The sequence below is a fragment of the Mirounga leonina genome, unplaced genomic scaffold (genome assembly GCF_011800145.1).
Source record: "Mirounga leonina isolate KUSES-001 unplaced genomic scaffold, KU_Mleo_1.0 Mir_454, whole genome shotgun sequence".
Lineage (NCBI taxonomy): Eukaryota > Metazoa > Chordata > Mammalia > Carnivora > Phocidae > Mirounga > Mirounga leonina.
The window spans coordinates 17,067,829-17,082,698 of NW_023270763.1; the positions used below are offsets into that span (position 1 = coordinate 17,067,829).

Here is a 14,870-nt window from a genome sequence, read left to right on the forward strand (position 1 = left end):
GGGCACCGGGAAATTCGAATGCGAGAGGCGGGCCAACGGAGGGAGTGGAATGGACGCGGGGGGCACGGCGCAGCGGAGGCGACGCGAGATGGCGGCGACGATCTCAGGTATGCGAGCCCGGCCTGGGCGGGGCGCCGAAGTCTGGAGGCTGGTGGGGTAATGCGCCGGAGTCTGGTCCGGGTTCCGCGGGTTGTCGGGGAGAGGCCGAAATGGCGCGGGGGCGGGGAGGGGAAGGTGGGAGTGTGGGAGTCCCGAGCTGGTCAGCCCCCCTCGCTCTTTCCTGCTCACTGTTTCCAGCTCTCCGCGCGGGTCAGTGGACCGTGTTAAGAGCCGGTTCCGACACTAGAGCTTTGTTTGAGCCTAGCGCACTTTTCCTCTGTGAGCTTCAGTTTCTCTGTGGAATGGGGACAGTGACCCCATCTCGGGAGATGACGTGAGTGATCGAGCGAAAAGTAGCCGACACTTAACCGTAAGGACCAAAAGAAAGGAACTGGATGCGCGTTTGGGGGGAAGGGTTCTGTGTATGACTTACTGTTTGGGTGAGGGGAGATCCCTGGGAGATGCAGGAGGGCAGGCCGAAGTTCAGACCGGCCGCTGCTGGGTGTGAGTTGACAGCCTAAGATGTGCTGAGATCACGCACCAGCGAAATAAGGGAGTGTTTCCTTTCGCTCTAGCCGTGCAAGTCAATGCTATCTTAGGGTTGAAAGGCTCTTGGGACGTTCGGAATCTTGTATGTGAGTATTTGTTTACATATGTCTCTGCTCTCTTCCTGTACACTGAGTTCTGGTCAGTGATTACGGTGGGCACCATAGTAATTGATTTGAGTGTCCTGCCGTTTGTCAGGCCCTGTAGAGAACCAGAGCTATTTAGCAGAATGTCAGACACATGTTGAGCCCTTGCTAGGTGCCAGGCACAGTTGTAAGCACTTTATGGTGAGGAATCATTTCATCATCACACAATGCTGTGAGGTGGTTGGCTGTTATTGTCCCTGTTTTACAGATGAGGAGACTGAGGCTTAGACGGGTTAAATAGCTTGCTCAGAGTTGACACGACTAGTAAATACTGGGGTCTGAATTTGCACTCAGGCAGCCCTACTCTAGATCCCCTGCTCTTAACCGTTATGCCCAAGCACCTGATGTTGTTGCTTTTGGAGCACAACCTCCCCTCCCCTTTCCAAGGCTCACTGTGTCTGGTGCCTAGTAAATACCATAAAAATGCTTGAGTGAATGTTGACCCTTCCCCAAATGAGCTTATAATCTGTTCAAGAGATAATCATATAAATATATAATATCCTGGAAGGCAATGAGAGATATGTATAAACTGCTTTAGAGAGTGCAAAATGTGAAGGCAGACGACTGAGCCCCCAAGTGATTTCTTATTTATGATGTATGAAGAGGCCAATGACGCTGTCTTTGGCTCAGTTTCCTCATGAATAAAAGAAGAGTTAGGGACACCTGGGTGACTCAGTCAGTTGGGCGTCTGCCTTCGGCTCAGGTCATGATCCCAGGGTCTTGGGATCGAGTCCTGCATCCGCCTCCTTGTTCAGTGGGGAGCCTGCTTCTCCCTCTCCCTCTGCCTGCTGCTCCGCCTGGTTGTGCTCTCTCTCTCTCACCAATAAATAGAATCTTAAAAAAAAAGAAAAAAGGACAGGTGGGGTTTGACGTACCTGAGAACCGTGTCAGGGGAGGTGTCAGGGCAGCAGCTGGGCACTTGGATCCTAAGTTTGAGAGCGAGCTCTAGTTTGGAGGTGTGGATTAGGAGTCATCAGCTTTAAGATAGTGATTAAAGCCAAGAAAGCCGGGGACCATGCCCATGAAATGAATCAGAGTATAGTTCTCGACGAGGGGCGATTTTGTTCCCCGTGGAGACATTTGTAATATCTGGGGACTTTTTTGGTTGTTATAGGTATGGGGGGGGCTGTGGCCCACGGAATGCTACCGGCATATGTGTGCTAAACAGCCTACAACACACCGGACAGCCGTATTACAAAGAATTGTCCAGCCCAAGATAATAGTGCCAAAGTTGAGCAACCCTGTGCTAGAGAGAGGATAGAAGGAGCCTAGGAAAAACATTTAAGACTGGCAGAAACTTAGACGGGGTGAGCAGAGAGCTGTTTCCCTCAGCTCTCTGGCATGGAAGCTCTCTGGCATGGAAGCATTTCTCAACGGAAAGCACATCAAGGGTGTTGGATCTTGCTGGGAAGTCAAATAGGATGGGGGTCGGCGTGTCTACTGGATTTAGCAGTAAGGAGGTCATTGGTGACCCTGCAGAATGGTGAGGGCGGAAGTGAGCTGATACTTGGAGGGGTGAGTAGCAAGAGTGAAGGAAGGTGGGCGCCTGGGTGGCTCAGTTGGTTAAGCGACTGCCTTCGCTCAGGTCATGATCCTGGAGTCCCTGGATCGAGTCCCGCATCGGGCTTCCTGCTCGGCAGGGAGTCTGCTTCGCCTCTGACCCTATCCCCTCTCAGGTGTTCTCTCTCTCTCATTCTCTCTCTCTCAAATAAATAAAAATAAAATCTTAAAAAAAAAAAAAAAGTGAAGGAAGGTAGTAACAATAGCTAACATTTACTGAGCCCCTGCCGCCAGCCACTGAGCCAAACATTGTATGTACATTCTTTCTGTGGCTCCTCACAATCTTACGAGGGTAGATACTGTTACAAAGAGAAACTGAGGCTCAGAGAGGTTAAGAAGGCTTCCCAAGGTCACACAGCTGGTAGGTGGAACTTGTCTCTGACTCCAAGGCCCATGGGGTTGCATACAAAAAGGAGGGGCCGAGGAGGACTGGGAGGCCATATAATGAACTTTGGAGTTAGACCTTCATTGGAAGCTCTGTCACATCGCTTCTCGGCCTTTTGGCTAAGATCAAGTGTGGAAGCTCTGTCACTAGCAGCTGTTGATCACAGGCAAGTTAGCCAACCTCTCTATACTGAGGCTTCCACATTTGGAAAATGAAGGATGAATACCAAATAAAACACTGAGCTTTTACCGATGTGCCAAATGCACATTCTGAGCACTTTTACATCAATTCTTTATTTACTGCCTTAACAACCCAGTGAGGACGTATTTTTATTTATTCCCATTTTACAGGTGTGGAAATTGAGGCACAGGAATAGACCATCATTTCCCCCAGTTTATTCAGTTAGTTGTAAGTGGCAGAGCTGGGATTTGAACCCAGGCCATCTTACCTTGAGTAATGAACCTACTCACTGTATGCCAGTTACTGCGTTGGCATTTTACATGTTACTTCTTTTGATCTCATTAAGCCTTTCCAAGGCCCACCTCACCCCATTTTATAGACAAAGAAACCGGGGCACATGGATGTTAAGTCATTTGCCCAAGGTCACAATCCAATAAGCATTAGAGCTGGAATTTAAATTCAGCTGTCTGACATGAGTCTACACTCTTTCTACATTACCATAGACTTCCCCTTCCCCCTTAAACTTCCTTAGATGCATCTGTATCTGCCCTCTCTCTCTGCCCCTACACACATTTTTGACAAGTCCGTGCACCTTAATTTTCTCACCTGCATGGTTACGTCTGCAGGTTTCTATTGACTTGCTACTCACATTCAGGATTCATGAAGATCAAGTGAAAACTCGATGCCCAAGTGCCTTGTAAACCATAACTTGGAATTACTGGCTTCGTTTGTCAGATGAAGGAGCAGAGGCCCAGTTCTTGTAGGCCATCTGCTTATGGGTATGCCTTACTATGTGTAAAATTCTCAGCAGGGGTCATCTTGTCCACCTTTTTGTCTTGCTGTTTCTGCGTTGGCCACATACCAGCCTTTTGCCTTATATGAGGCCTATGGTCCTGACGACTAGCTGCTACCACTAGCAAATGGGGAGAGTCAGAGCTGCCAAGAACTTTCCCAGGTTGTATGTAATAGGCAATATGGCATCCTCATTGAAAGCAGATTTTTGGAGGCCAAGAGATCTAGGTTAGAATTCTGCTGTTAGGGGCACCTAACACTCGGTTGAGTGTCCAACTCTTGGTTTTGGCCCAGGCCGAGATCTCACGGTTGTGGATCGTGTCCTGCTTTGGGCTCTGTGCTTAGTGCGGAGTCTGCTTCAGATTCTTTCTCCCGCTCCCTCCCGCTCACTCATTCTCTCTCTCTCTCTCAAGTGAATAAGTAAAAAATCTTTTTTTTTTTTTAAAGATTTTATTTATTTATTTGACAGAGAGAGACACAGTGAGAGAGGGAACACAGCAGGGGGAGTGGGAGAGGGAGAAGCAGGCCTCGCATGGAGCAGGGAGCCCGATGTGGGGCTCGATCCCAGGACCCTGGGATTATGACCTGAGCCAAAGGCATACACCCAATGACTGAGCCACCCAGGCACCCCAAATAAATAAAATATCTTAAAAAAAAAAAATTCTGCTGTTAGCTGTGAGCTACAGTGTGGTATCCTCCAACATAAAATAGAGAAATACCCTCCTAAGATATTTTTCAGCTCATTCAGTCTCACGAAAATAAAGAGACTTGTTGTTAAATTTTTATTTATTTTTTTGACTAATCCCTACACCCAGTGTGGGGCTTGAACTTGTGACCCCAAGATCAAGAGTTGCATGTTCTACTGACTGAGCCCGCCAGGTGCCCCAAACAGACTTTTTTATAAAAGTTTTATCTTGTGGGGCGCCTGGGTGGCTCGGTCGTTAAGCGTCTGCCTTCAGCTCAGGTCATGATCCTGGGGTCCTGGGATCGAGCCCCGCATCGGGCTCCCCGCTCTGCGGGAAGCCTGCTTCTCCCTCTCCCACTCCCCCTGCTTGTGTTTCCTCTCTCGCTGTGTCTCTGTCAAATAAATAAATAAAATCTTAAAAAAAAAAGTTTTATCTTGTGTTTTCTGATAAAATATTCAAAATCTTTTTTTTTTAATGACTTAGATTTAATTATTGGAAGCAAACCAAACAGAAAGCTTACACTAGAGAAGGATTGCATGTTACTGCCTTTTGCACACTGAGCTGGGACAAAAGGGACTGGGGGCTGCCTCTCAACCTTACTCCCTTGAAACGAAGATGTCCACAGTGTTATTTATTTATTTATTTTTAATGCAAACATTACAGCATTACATAACTGGGTAACATAGAAAAGAAACCTACATAATCCCCATCAAGAGAAAACAATCATTAACAGTTTTGTGTGTATACACACTTAAACATGTAAGTATGTGTTGTAAACCTCAGGTAAGAAATAGAAGCACAGAAAAGTCAGGCAGTTCATGGACTGGTTTTGGGTGGGGGCAAATGTCAACTCTTTTAATCCTTACAACAACCCCGGAAGATGCTGGTCTACAATACCTTTGCAATCCAAAGCGTGTCCCACCAGCAGCATCCACATCATCTGGCAGTTAGTTAGAAATGCAGAATACTAAAAAAAAGCTCAGGCATCATTCCAGGCACTGAAGCAAAATCTGCATTTTTTTTTTTTTTTAATGTAAAGATTTTTATTTATTTGTGTGTGAGAGAGAGAGCACAAGCAGGGAAAGTGGCAGGCAGAGGGAGAAGCAGGCTCCCTGTTGAGCAAGGAACCCGATGTGGGACTTGATCTCAGGACCCTGAGATCATGACCTGAGCGGAAGGCAGATGTTTAATCGACTGAGCCACGCAGGCGTCCCGAAATCTGCATTTTAACAAGATCTTCCAGGTCATTGGTGTAAACCTGACAATCTTCACCCCACTGGACCTACTTGTAGAGCAAGGAAGGAACTGGGGCCAAGCTTAGGGACACCCACAATACAGCCAGGGTGGAAGGAGTTTCCCTGAAATGAGCTGGGGGCCTCTGACCCTCCCAGGGTGTCCCCTTGGACCTCAGCCTCCACTTCCAATCCATCTTCCCTGCCCCTCTGTCAAGGGTATGAGGGTCTCTAATCTACTTAAGATGCTGGGGTTTTGTTTTGTTTTTAGGCTCTGCTTATTCTTTTGAGGAGCAAAAGGACAAAGTGTGGGCTCTGAAACAAGATGTAATGGGCACAGGCCCCAGGTATAACATACTGAGGTGCTCAGAAGAGCTGCCGCACGTCCATGAGCTTCCTCATTGGTAAAATGGCATGAGTAGAACCTACCTCAAGGACACCGTGAAGATTAAAGTATGCCTGACATGTAGTCGGTGCTTAATAAATGTTAATGTTTGCTAAGTACATGATATGGTTTGCAGTCCCCGACCTGTATATAATCTCTCTCCTCCAATCTCTGACCGTCCTCCGGGCAAGCTGCTATTCATCCTTCAGAGCTCAGCTGTATCAAGTAGCTCTTCCTGCAAGGCTCCTACTGTTACCTCTGTGCTACCACCGTATTTCATGCCTCAAAACTTACCTTCTCTCTAGGAGCTGGTCGCTGTCGGCTAAGCAAGGTGGGGGCTGGCCGGCGCCCGCCTCCAGCTCGAGTAAGGGTGGCTGTGCGGCTGCGGCCATTTGTGGATGGGACAGATGGAGCAGGTGATCCCCCTTGTGTGCGGGGCCTGGACAGCTGTTCCCTAGAGATTGCCAACTGGAGGAATCACCAGGAGACTCTCAAATACCAGTAAGGTTCAGGCCACTCTGCCCTCCCGCCCCTCTCCTCTTGCCTAGGCCTGCTCACATTAGCACTGCCCACATGGTTTCTCAGATGTGTCTCTTCAGGATCCTTGCTCCTTCCTTAGCATAGCTTTGTTCCTCACACCTTCATTTGGTCTTTCAGAAACCTTCCTGGGTGCCCACTGTGACAGGTCGTCTGTAAGATACTTGGGGGAAGGCTGAAGGCTGAACCCAACACGGTACTGTTCACAGTCTCATGGGGGAAATAGGCACAAAGATGGGAAGGGGAAGGAGTAGCAAAGGTGAGCAGGGAAGCCCCAACTAGGGTCAGGGGAGGTGTGGGAAGGGTTGGAGGAACACAGACCAGCCAGCCAACCCAGGCTGCAGGTGGGTGGTGTGAGAGAAGACCATCCAGATTTGGGGACAGAACTCAAAGGTGCAGCTACTTTAAAACCCCATCGGAGATCAGACTCCTTGGCCTGTCATTCGAGGCTGGGGGGTGGCAAACTACGGCCTGCAGGTCAAATCTGGCCAGGAGTCTTTTTTGTACTAAAAGCTCTAGTGGAACAATCATTCATTTACATACTGTCTATGGTTGCTTTCCGACTGTAATGATGGAGGTGAATAGCTGCACAAGGAATCCTATGGCTCACCAGGCCTAAAATATTTACTCTCTGGCTCTTTACAGAAAATCTTTAACAACCTCATTCTAGGCCCTTGGCAGTTTGACTTGTTTCTTTCCAGCCTCATTCCCCCAACACAATCCCCTTAAAACACTCATCTCTGCTGTGGCCTCAGCCGCGGCTTCTCTGGAGTGCGGAGAATGGACCGCAGGTGTGTGGAGTCTCATCTCGTCATCGGCAGCATCCTCTGCTCCGTTCTGGTGTACAGATACTACTTTTCACGTGTACCGTGTCGGGGAAAAAGATCAGGAAGCCTTGCCCTTTCACACCATGCCTTGTCTGGTGGCTAGTTTTGATACTCGGAATATCTTTCTTTTCTCTCTCTGGCAAAATCCTCTTTCTTCAAGCAGAATCAGTTACTCTTTCTAGTGTGTCCTCCTCTTCTTTTCCTGAATCACAGAAAAGTATAGGTATCTTTCTGTCCCACCAGACTACAGAACTGCCCAGAGCAGGGTATCAGACTCATCTCTGTATTCCTAACACCAGTACGGGGACTGGGGCAGAACAGGTGTTCATTGGATGCTTTCTGAGGTCTTTATGCAAGAAAAGCGATAGAGACTCTTAAATCCGAGGCCAGTATTATTACCCTCTAAATCTGGGGGAGGATGGAGCCCTCCACTGATTCCTTTTTTCCTGCCTGCAGGTTTGATGCCTTCTATGGGGAGAAGAGCTCTCAGCAGGACATCTATGCAGGATCAGTGCAGCCCATCCTAAGGCACTTGCTGGAAGGACAGAATGCCAGTGTGCTTGCTTATGGGCCCACGGGGGCAGGTGAGGGAGCCAGATAGGGAACAGCTATGGGTCCGAGAGGGCTCAAGAGTGGGGAGGAAGATCTCACAGTGATCTTCACTCTTTCCCCAGGGAAGACGCACACAATGCTGGGCAGCCCAGAGCAACCTGGAGTGATTCCCCGGGCTCTCATGGACCTCCTACAGCTCACAAGGGAGGAGGGCGGTGAGGGCCGGCCATGGGCTCTCTCTGTCACTATGTCCTACTTAGAGATCTACCAGGAAAAGGTGAGGCCCCACTCTGGTTGGGAAGGGGAGAGACAAAGGGCAAACAAAATAAGATCCAGTTCTTGACCGTGAAGCTCTGCCCTAGCAAGGAGGCAAGAGCTGGACAGACAGAGGTCGGGGGAGCAGATGGTATACCTCGGACAGTCCAGCAGAGGAGACTGATGCCCCGGAAGTAAGCAGCCTGTGTCTGGAGAACTGGCCCTACCTCTCCCTGCTCCAACAGGTATTAGACCTCTTGGACCCTGCATCAGGAGACCTGGTGATCCGAGAAGACTGTCGGGGAAACATCCTGATTCCGGGCCTCACACAGAAGCCCATCACTAGCTTTGCTGATTTTGAGCGGCACTTCCTGCCAGCCAGTAGAAATCGGACTGTAGGAGCCACCCGGCTCAACCAGCGCTCCTCCCGCAGTCATGCTGTGCTCCTGGTTAAGGTGAGGCCTGCTGATGGGGGGAGGAGCCGGGAAGCCCCTAGAGGCTGAACTAAGCTTGGGGGCCCTTGCTCTTAACCCCAGGTGGATCAGCGGGAACGTCTGGCCCCATTTCGCCAGCGGGAGGGTAAACTCTACCTGATTGACTTGGCTGGCTCCGAGGACAACCGGCGCACGGGTAACAAGGGTCTGCGGCTGAAGGAAAGCGGAGCCATCAACTCCTCCCTCTTTGTACTGGGCAAGGTGGTGGATGCGCTGAACCAGGGCCTCCCTCGTGTGCCTTACCGGGACAGCAAGCTCACTCGCCTGTTGCAGGTCAGGCCACCCATCTCAGGATGAAAAGGGGCTGGAGAAGGAGGTTCTCCGGTGTGCCGGGAGGCTGGGGAACCGCAGTCGAGGAATGGAAACGTGAGGCTTCTGATCTGCCTATCCTGCCCAATCCCCATCCCTCAGGATTCTCTGGGTGGCTCAGCCCACAGCATCCTCATTGCCAACATTGCTCCTGAGAGACGCTTCTACTTAGATACAGTCTCTGCACTCAACTTTGCTGCCAGGTCCAAGGAGGTGATCAACCGACCTTTTACCAATGAGAGTCTGCAGCTTCGTGGTGAGGACTGGGGTTGGCCAGAGTGCAAAGGGCAGATCTGGACAACTGGAGAGAGTGCTGAAGCTGCCTAGCATCAGCACAGAGGCTGACCCGCCCCCACATCTTTCCTAGTCTTGGCACCCGTTAAACTGTCCCAGAAAGAACTGCTAGGCCCGTCAGAGGCAAAGAGAGCCCGCGGCCCTGAAGAAGAGGAGATTGGGAGTCCTGAGCCCCCAGCAGCTCCAGCCTCCGCCTCCCAGGAACTCAGGTGAGCAGATGGGGAGGGGCTTGGGTAATGTCCCCTTTGCTGTCGTGTCTGGGTTAGGTGCAGAGAGTAGTGGGTTTAGCCTGTCAGATCTTTGAGCTGCAAATTTGTTCCTCTCTCATCGAATTCACCCCAAATCCTACTCTACTGAATTCACTGGAAGTGCTAAGCTTAATCTCTAGCCCTGGTGCTGCTGCCCAGGGCCTTGAAGGAAGCCTCCTCCTTGAGTTCCTAGCCCCTCCCTTTTCATTTTACAACCCTTTTAGGCAGTCAGCAGAACCTCGCATTTGGAGGCAGGTGTTTCAAGGATGAGCACTTTAACTTCTGGCTCAAGGAGTAATCTGGATCAGGTCTTTCAGGTCTAGAGGATAAGAGCAAAGCAGAGATAAGAGATGAAGAGCTCTGTCTCCCTGAGACCTCTCAGTGTGTGCATTAGAGTCCAGCATCTCCATGACTCTATAAGGAGCCTGTTGCTGTCCTAACTTTGCTTCTAACCTCATTCCAAAGTCTCTAAACTAAGTCCCTTCTGTGTGTGCAGCCTCTCTCTCTCTGGTTCTGATAATCCCATCTCATGGCCCAGGATGCATGAATCCTTAGGTCACTGCTATTTAGTGGTCTTGCTTTCTATGTCTGGCCACCGGGCCCCCCCTAATTCTAGGGAGCCAGCTGCAGTTTTACTTTTGCCCGATTTCTACCCAAGCCCAAAAAAAGCCTTTCTAAACTGTGTAAATCTGAAGACCAGTGAACAGAGGTGACCTGAGGAGATCAAGGATTAGTACATACTCTGCCCCGGGCGGTGGGGGAACGACACTGCTGGAGTTGAGGATGAATGGCATACAGGAAAGGGTGTTTGCTTAGAACTCCATCTCAATCTTGTCCTTCTCAAGCTGTCAGCAGTCCCTTCTCCTATGTGCATAAGCTCAGAGAAACATACGCCCCGCACATGTGTGTTACATGTAAATAGGCAAAGTCTCTGCCAGACAGGCACCCTGGGTAAGCTCAGAGATGGGGTATGTCAGACCTAGTCAGATCCTGACCTCAGGTGGCTCAGGTTTCAGGAAGGGAAAGAAGAGAAGAACATCAGTAGATGATGCAGGGTAGGTAGGACAGGGTGTGGTAAGGAAGGAGTTGCTGCTTCTGTGAGAGCCAGGAAGGACTGACCTCTAGTGTTCACCCATATTTTATGATCCTGCTCTTCCTAGGCACTTGCACACAAGGAACAGGGCAGTCACTGTCCTTGAAGAGCTAGTTCACAGTATAGGAAGGAAGATACAGTCAAGTTGGGGTTCATGGGAAAGGTGGTATCAAGTTGACTTTCCAGATGGAAGAAACAAATGTTAGGCATTGTCATGCTCAGATTAAGTCAGGACTCAGCTCCAAGAGGACTTTCCTACTGTCCGTGGGAAGAAGGCTTGGCATTTGAGGTCCTCAGTGGCTTTCAAAGCCCTGCTGAAAATGACCTCTGTGAATCTTTCCCCATCTGCTCTTCCAAAGAAACCAGCACACAACCCTTGCTTTCACCTTCTCACAGTCTCTGCCTTTCCATTCAGACTGTGAGTGCCTACAGGGCAGGGCGGGGCAGTGCCTGAACACTTGGAACTCAGGTGCACATGAAGTGCTTGTTCTCATCGGATCTCCTGGCATTCCTGAGAGGTCACCTGGGCAAGTAGTGATGGATCTGCATTCACCTGATGAAGCACTGCACCCGGAGAGTCTGGTTGACTTGCTCAGGGTTGCCCAGCAAGTTAACACCAGAGTCTGGAACCACAGAATACAACTGAAGGCATCATGAGGGGAATCCTGCTGCTGTGGAGAGGGTGATAAGAGAAGGACTAGGTGCGGAGTAACCTTTGTCTGCTCAGTCCCCTACAGAAGCTAAGTAGCATGGACCCCGCTGTGCTGGAGCGCCTCCTAAGCTTGGACCGTCTGCTGGGCTCCCAGGCGAGCCAGGGGACCCATGGGCTAAACACCCCAAGGCGAGAGCGGATGGTGCTCATGAAAACAATGGAGGAAAAGGATTTGGAGATTGAGGTCAGTGTTGGGGAAGTGGGGGCTGGGATTCCTACTGGCCTTGAGAAGCAATCTGAGCATCTTCAGATAGGGAAAGACACCGGAAGGCTGGACCAGCATCCAATTTTTACCTAACACCGGAATCCCTGTTCTGTGGCTGGTGCTTAAATGTCCTTAATGTGGCTGGACTTTGAAAAATGATTGAGGTCAGCTTTGAGGAGGTGGGGGGGGAGGGTGGAAATCCAGGTGAAAGGAACAAATGTAAGACCTTGTCATTTCCTAAAACCCAAATTAAGCTAGGACTTTCTGCCTGAATAGTCCCTTTCCTTCAGCGTTTCACAAAGGGGCCTGTTCCACCTCTGAGCAGTCCCGATCATGAGAAAGCCCCTAATTATGCTCCAGTTGTCTCCCGGTAGCTTCTCTCCTTGTTCCTCACCCTGCCAGGTAGGGCCTCAGAGCCCTGCACTCACTTTCCTAACCCACCTCCTTCATGCTGCCTGAAAGTTTGTTCTGGGTCACATGTCTCTCTGATCCTTTCCAACAGAGGCTTAAGATGAAGCAAAAAGAACTGGAAGCCAAGGTTCTGGCCCAGGAGGCTGTGGACCCAAAGGATAAAGAGAACTCGTCTCCCACAATTCTCCGACCGCTTGCCCGCCGCACAGTCACCGTAGCGAAGCCCCTCAAAAAGGCTGTGGTGATGCCCCTACAACTGAGTAAGTTCAGCTGTGGGGGCCAGGAGGGCCCACATGACAGATCCTGGAAAGGTGGGAGGTGTTCAGAGCAGCTTTCATCATGTCACTCATGTGCTCCCACCATATTGCAACCCCAGGGAGGGGGTGGTGGTGAGGACGGTCTGAAATAGAGCTCGGGTGTCTGTGATCAGGCACTTAGTACGGTGGGGGCCGACTGACCTGGGCAGGACTGATTACCGTGCAATAACAGGTGAGACTACTTGCAAATACAGTTGTAAGAAAGGTCATATGGAAACAACAAAAGAAGAGGTTCACTTGGGCTGGAGGGGAACCGGGGAATCATAAATAGAACCAAGTGAGGGCGGGTGAAAAGTAGCCTCTGCCGTGATTCCGGTTCACAAGTGTTGCCTTCAGTTCAGGAGCAGGCGGCGTCCCCAAGTGCTGAGATCCATATCCTGAAGAAGAAAGGCCGGAAGAGAAAGGTGAGAGCAGCTGATGCTTGAGCTCCATCTGGAGCAGAGAAGTAAGGGTAGTGAGCACTGATGGGAAGAGCACTAGCCATGGAGTTAAAACACCAGCTATTTACAAGTTGCCTACCCTCTGAATGTGGAGATACCTCACAGGGCATTTAGGATGAAATGCAGTATGTACCTAGCAGAGAGGGTATCCATCACCTGTTACTTCCCTTTCTTTCTTGTGGCTTTCACCCTCAGCTACTACGTACAGTATGTAGCCTGAGTCCCACTCCACAAACTTAAGAGCCCACTTTGGGAAACATGACCTAAGCACTCAAGAAATGAAACAACACTGGAAGAATTACCTAAAAACTGATGATGTGGTGGGGCGTGGCTGTCATTTATTCTTCTGTGTGCCTTCCTAGGAGTCAAAGAGAGCTTATTCATTCCTTTTTAGAGATGAGACAAATTTAAGTTCATTAACTCATTTGATCTTCACAACAACTACTACCACTCTTTCACAAGTCGGGTAAAATGAGAGTCAGCCCAGAGAGTGACTCGAGACAAGGGTTTTTGGACAGACACTTGAGGGAAAGAGAGGCTAGGGAGGGCGGGGAGGTAGCTGCTGTTAGGCTCCTATCCTTGGCAGAGGAGTCTAAAGCAGTTTGCTGCCACCGGCTGAATAGCAAACTCTGTTTCTGTCACTCACCTCCCCCTGCCTCATAGCTGGAGTCCCTGGATGCCTCAGAGCCAGAGGAGAAGGCTGAGGACTGCTGGGAGCTACAGATCAGCCCGGAGCTACTGGCCCATGGGCGCCAAAAGATACTAGATCTGCTGAACGAAGGCTCTGCCCGGGATCTGCGCAGCCTGCAGCGCATTGGCCAAAAGAAGGCCCAGCTCATCGTGGGCTGGAGAGAGCTCCACGGCCCCTTTAGCCAGGTAATGGCCCAGGGAGGGCGGCCCTGGAATGGACTGGGGGGGGAGGCGGGAGGGGAGAAGCGTGATACCCCAGAGGCCCCTTCCCATCATTGCCGTCCCACCAGGTGGAGGACCTGGAACGCGTGGAGGGCATATCCGGGAAACAGATGGAGTCATTCCTGAAGGTGAGCCCACCGCTTGGCCCCCTCCTCTCGGGCCTGTGCCCTGCCCCCAGCTTTAATGCTGCTCTCCCCTTCCGTCCTGTGTTGCAGGCGAACATCCTGGGTCTCGCCGCGAGCCAGCGCTGAGGCCCCTCCTGACTGCCAGCTCCTTTCCTCACTGTGCCTTTTTTTTTTTTTAATCCTCATATAACTGCGTGTCGTGTAAATACAATTTTTACTCCGATGTTTCAGCCTGATTCTTGGGACTGCGGGGGCGGGGCCGGGGGTATAATTGCCCTTGGGATGGGCCACAAGCTCCTCCGCGTAACTTCTTTCGGCGCCATCTTTGGGAAAAGCAGGCAGGAATGAAGCAGGGCAGGATTGTAAATAAACCGCTGGAGTGGGGGGGGGGGGGGGGGGGGGGGGGCGAAAGGAAAAAAAGGGGGGGGGGGGGGGGGGGAAGGACGGTGGCCGAAAGGAAACAAAAAAGTACCGCGAAAGCCCAAGGACGACGACCGTTAGGCGGGCGCGCGCTTCGAGTTTAGCCCCGCCCCATCCGTACCCCCGGCGCGCGCTCCCCTGTTCTCCCGCTCAGCAACGACAGCGGTTTTATGCGCGTGCGCGCGAAATAACGGCCGCTGGCGGAGGGAGGAGGGGGGTGGAATCTTTGAAGGGGGGGGAAGAGAGAAGCCGCCCTGTCTCCCGCGCGCCCACCACCTGCGCCATCGTCAGCCAATCAGCGGCCGTCTCAGGGGTCTCGCGCTTGGGGCGACTCGGGCTGCTGGGTGGCTCCCCCGTCCCTCCTCCCGCCAGAGTCCCTCTCGTACCTCCCCCCTCCCGCTGGCCTCGCGCGCGCTCGCGCTCGCGCCCGCTCCAGCCTCTTGTGTGTCCTCGCGCCCCCCGCCCGCCCTCCCCGCGCGCAGTGTGCTCCGCTCCCCCCACCCTCCTCCTCCTTCCCCCCTCCCGCCCGCCCCGCGCGCCTCCTCCCTGGGTTCCCCCTCCCCCACTGCCGCCTCCTCCTCCTCCCGCCCCAGGGTGAGCGCGAGCCACCTCCCTCCCTCCCTCCGCCATGGATCCCGGCAACTGGAGCAGCTTCATCTTCCAGGTAACAACCCCCTCCCCCCGCCCCCCCACCCCCCCACCCCCCCT

At 51.6% G+C, this 14,870-nt stretch overlaps 2 protein-coding genes across 3 annotated transcripts in view; both read left to right on the forward strand.

Moving 5' to 3' along the window:
* Positions 1-49: 49 nt before the first annotated feature.
* Positions 50-14,064, forward strand: KIF22 (kinesin family member 22). The gene is made up of 14 exons (XM_034988900.1): positions 50-107; positions 6,317-6,512; positions 7,832-7,959; positions 8,050-8,204; positions 8,428-8,637; positions 8,719-8,949; positions 9,088-9,241; positions 9,353-9,488; positions 11,348-11,516; positions 12,040-12,208; positions 12,602-12,669; positions 13,369-13,581; positions 13,686-13,745; positions 13,833-14,064. The coding sequence occupies exons 1-14, from the start codon at positions 50-52 to the stop codon at positions 13,866-13,868; spliced, it is 1,983 nt and encodes a 660-aa protein (XP_034844791.1). The 3' UTR covers positions 13,869-14,064.
* Positions 14,065-14,732: 668 nt separating this feature from the next.
* Positions 14,733-14,870, forward strand: part of MAZ (MYC associated zinc finger protein) — a 5,002-nt gene continuing 4,864 nt past the window's right edge. The window contains exon 1 of one of the 2 annotated variants that reach the window (XM_034988902.1): positions 14,733-14,826. In XM_034988902.1, the coding sequence (XP_034844793.1) occupies positions 14,791-14,826 (36 nt within the window). In that variant the 5' untranslated portion in view covers positions 14,733-14,790. The remainder of the gene's footprint in view (positions 14,827-14,870) is intronic. The other variant, XM_034988901.1, reaches the window with a different exon arrangement.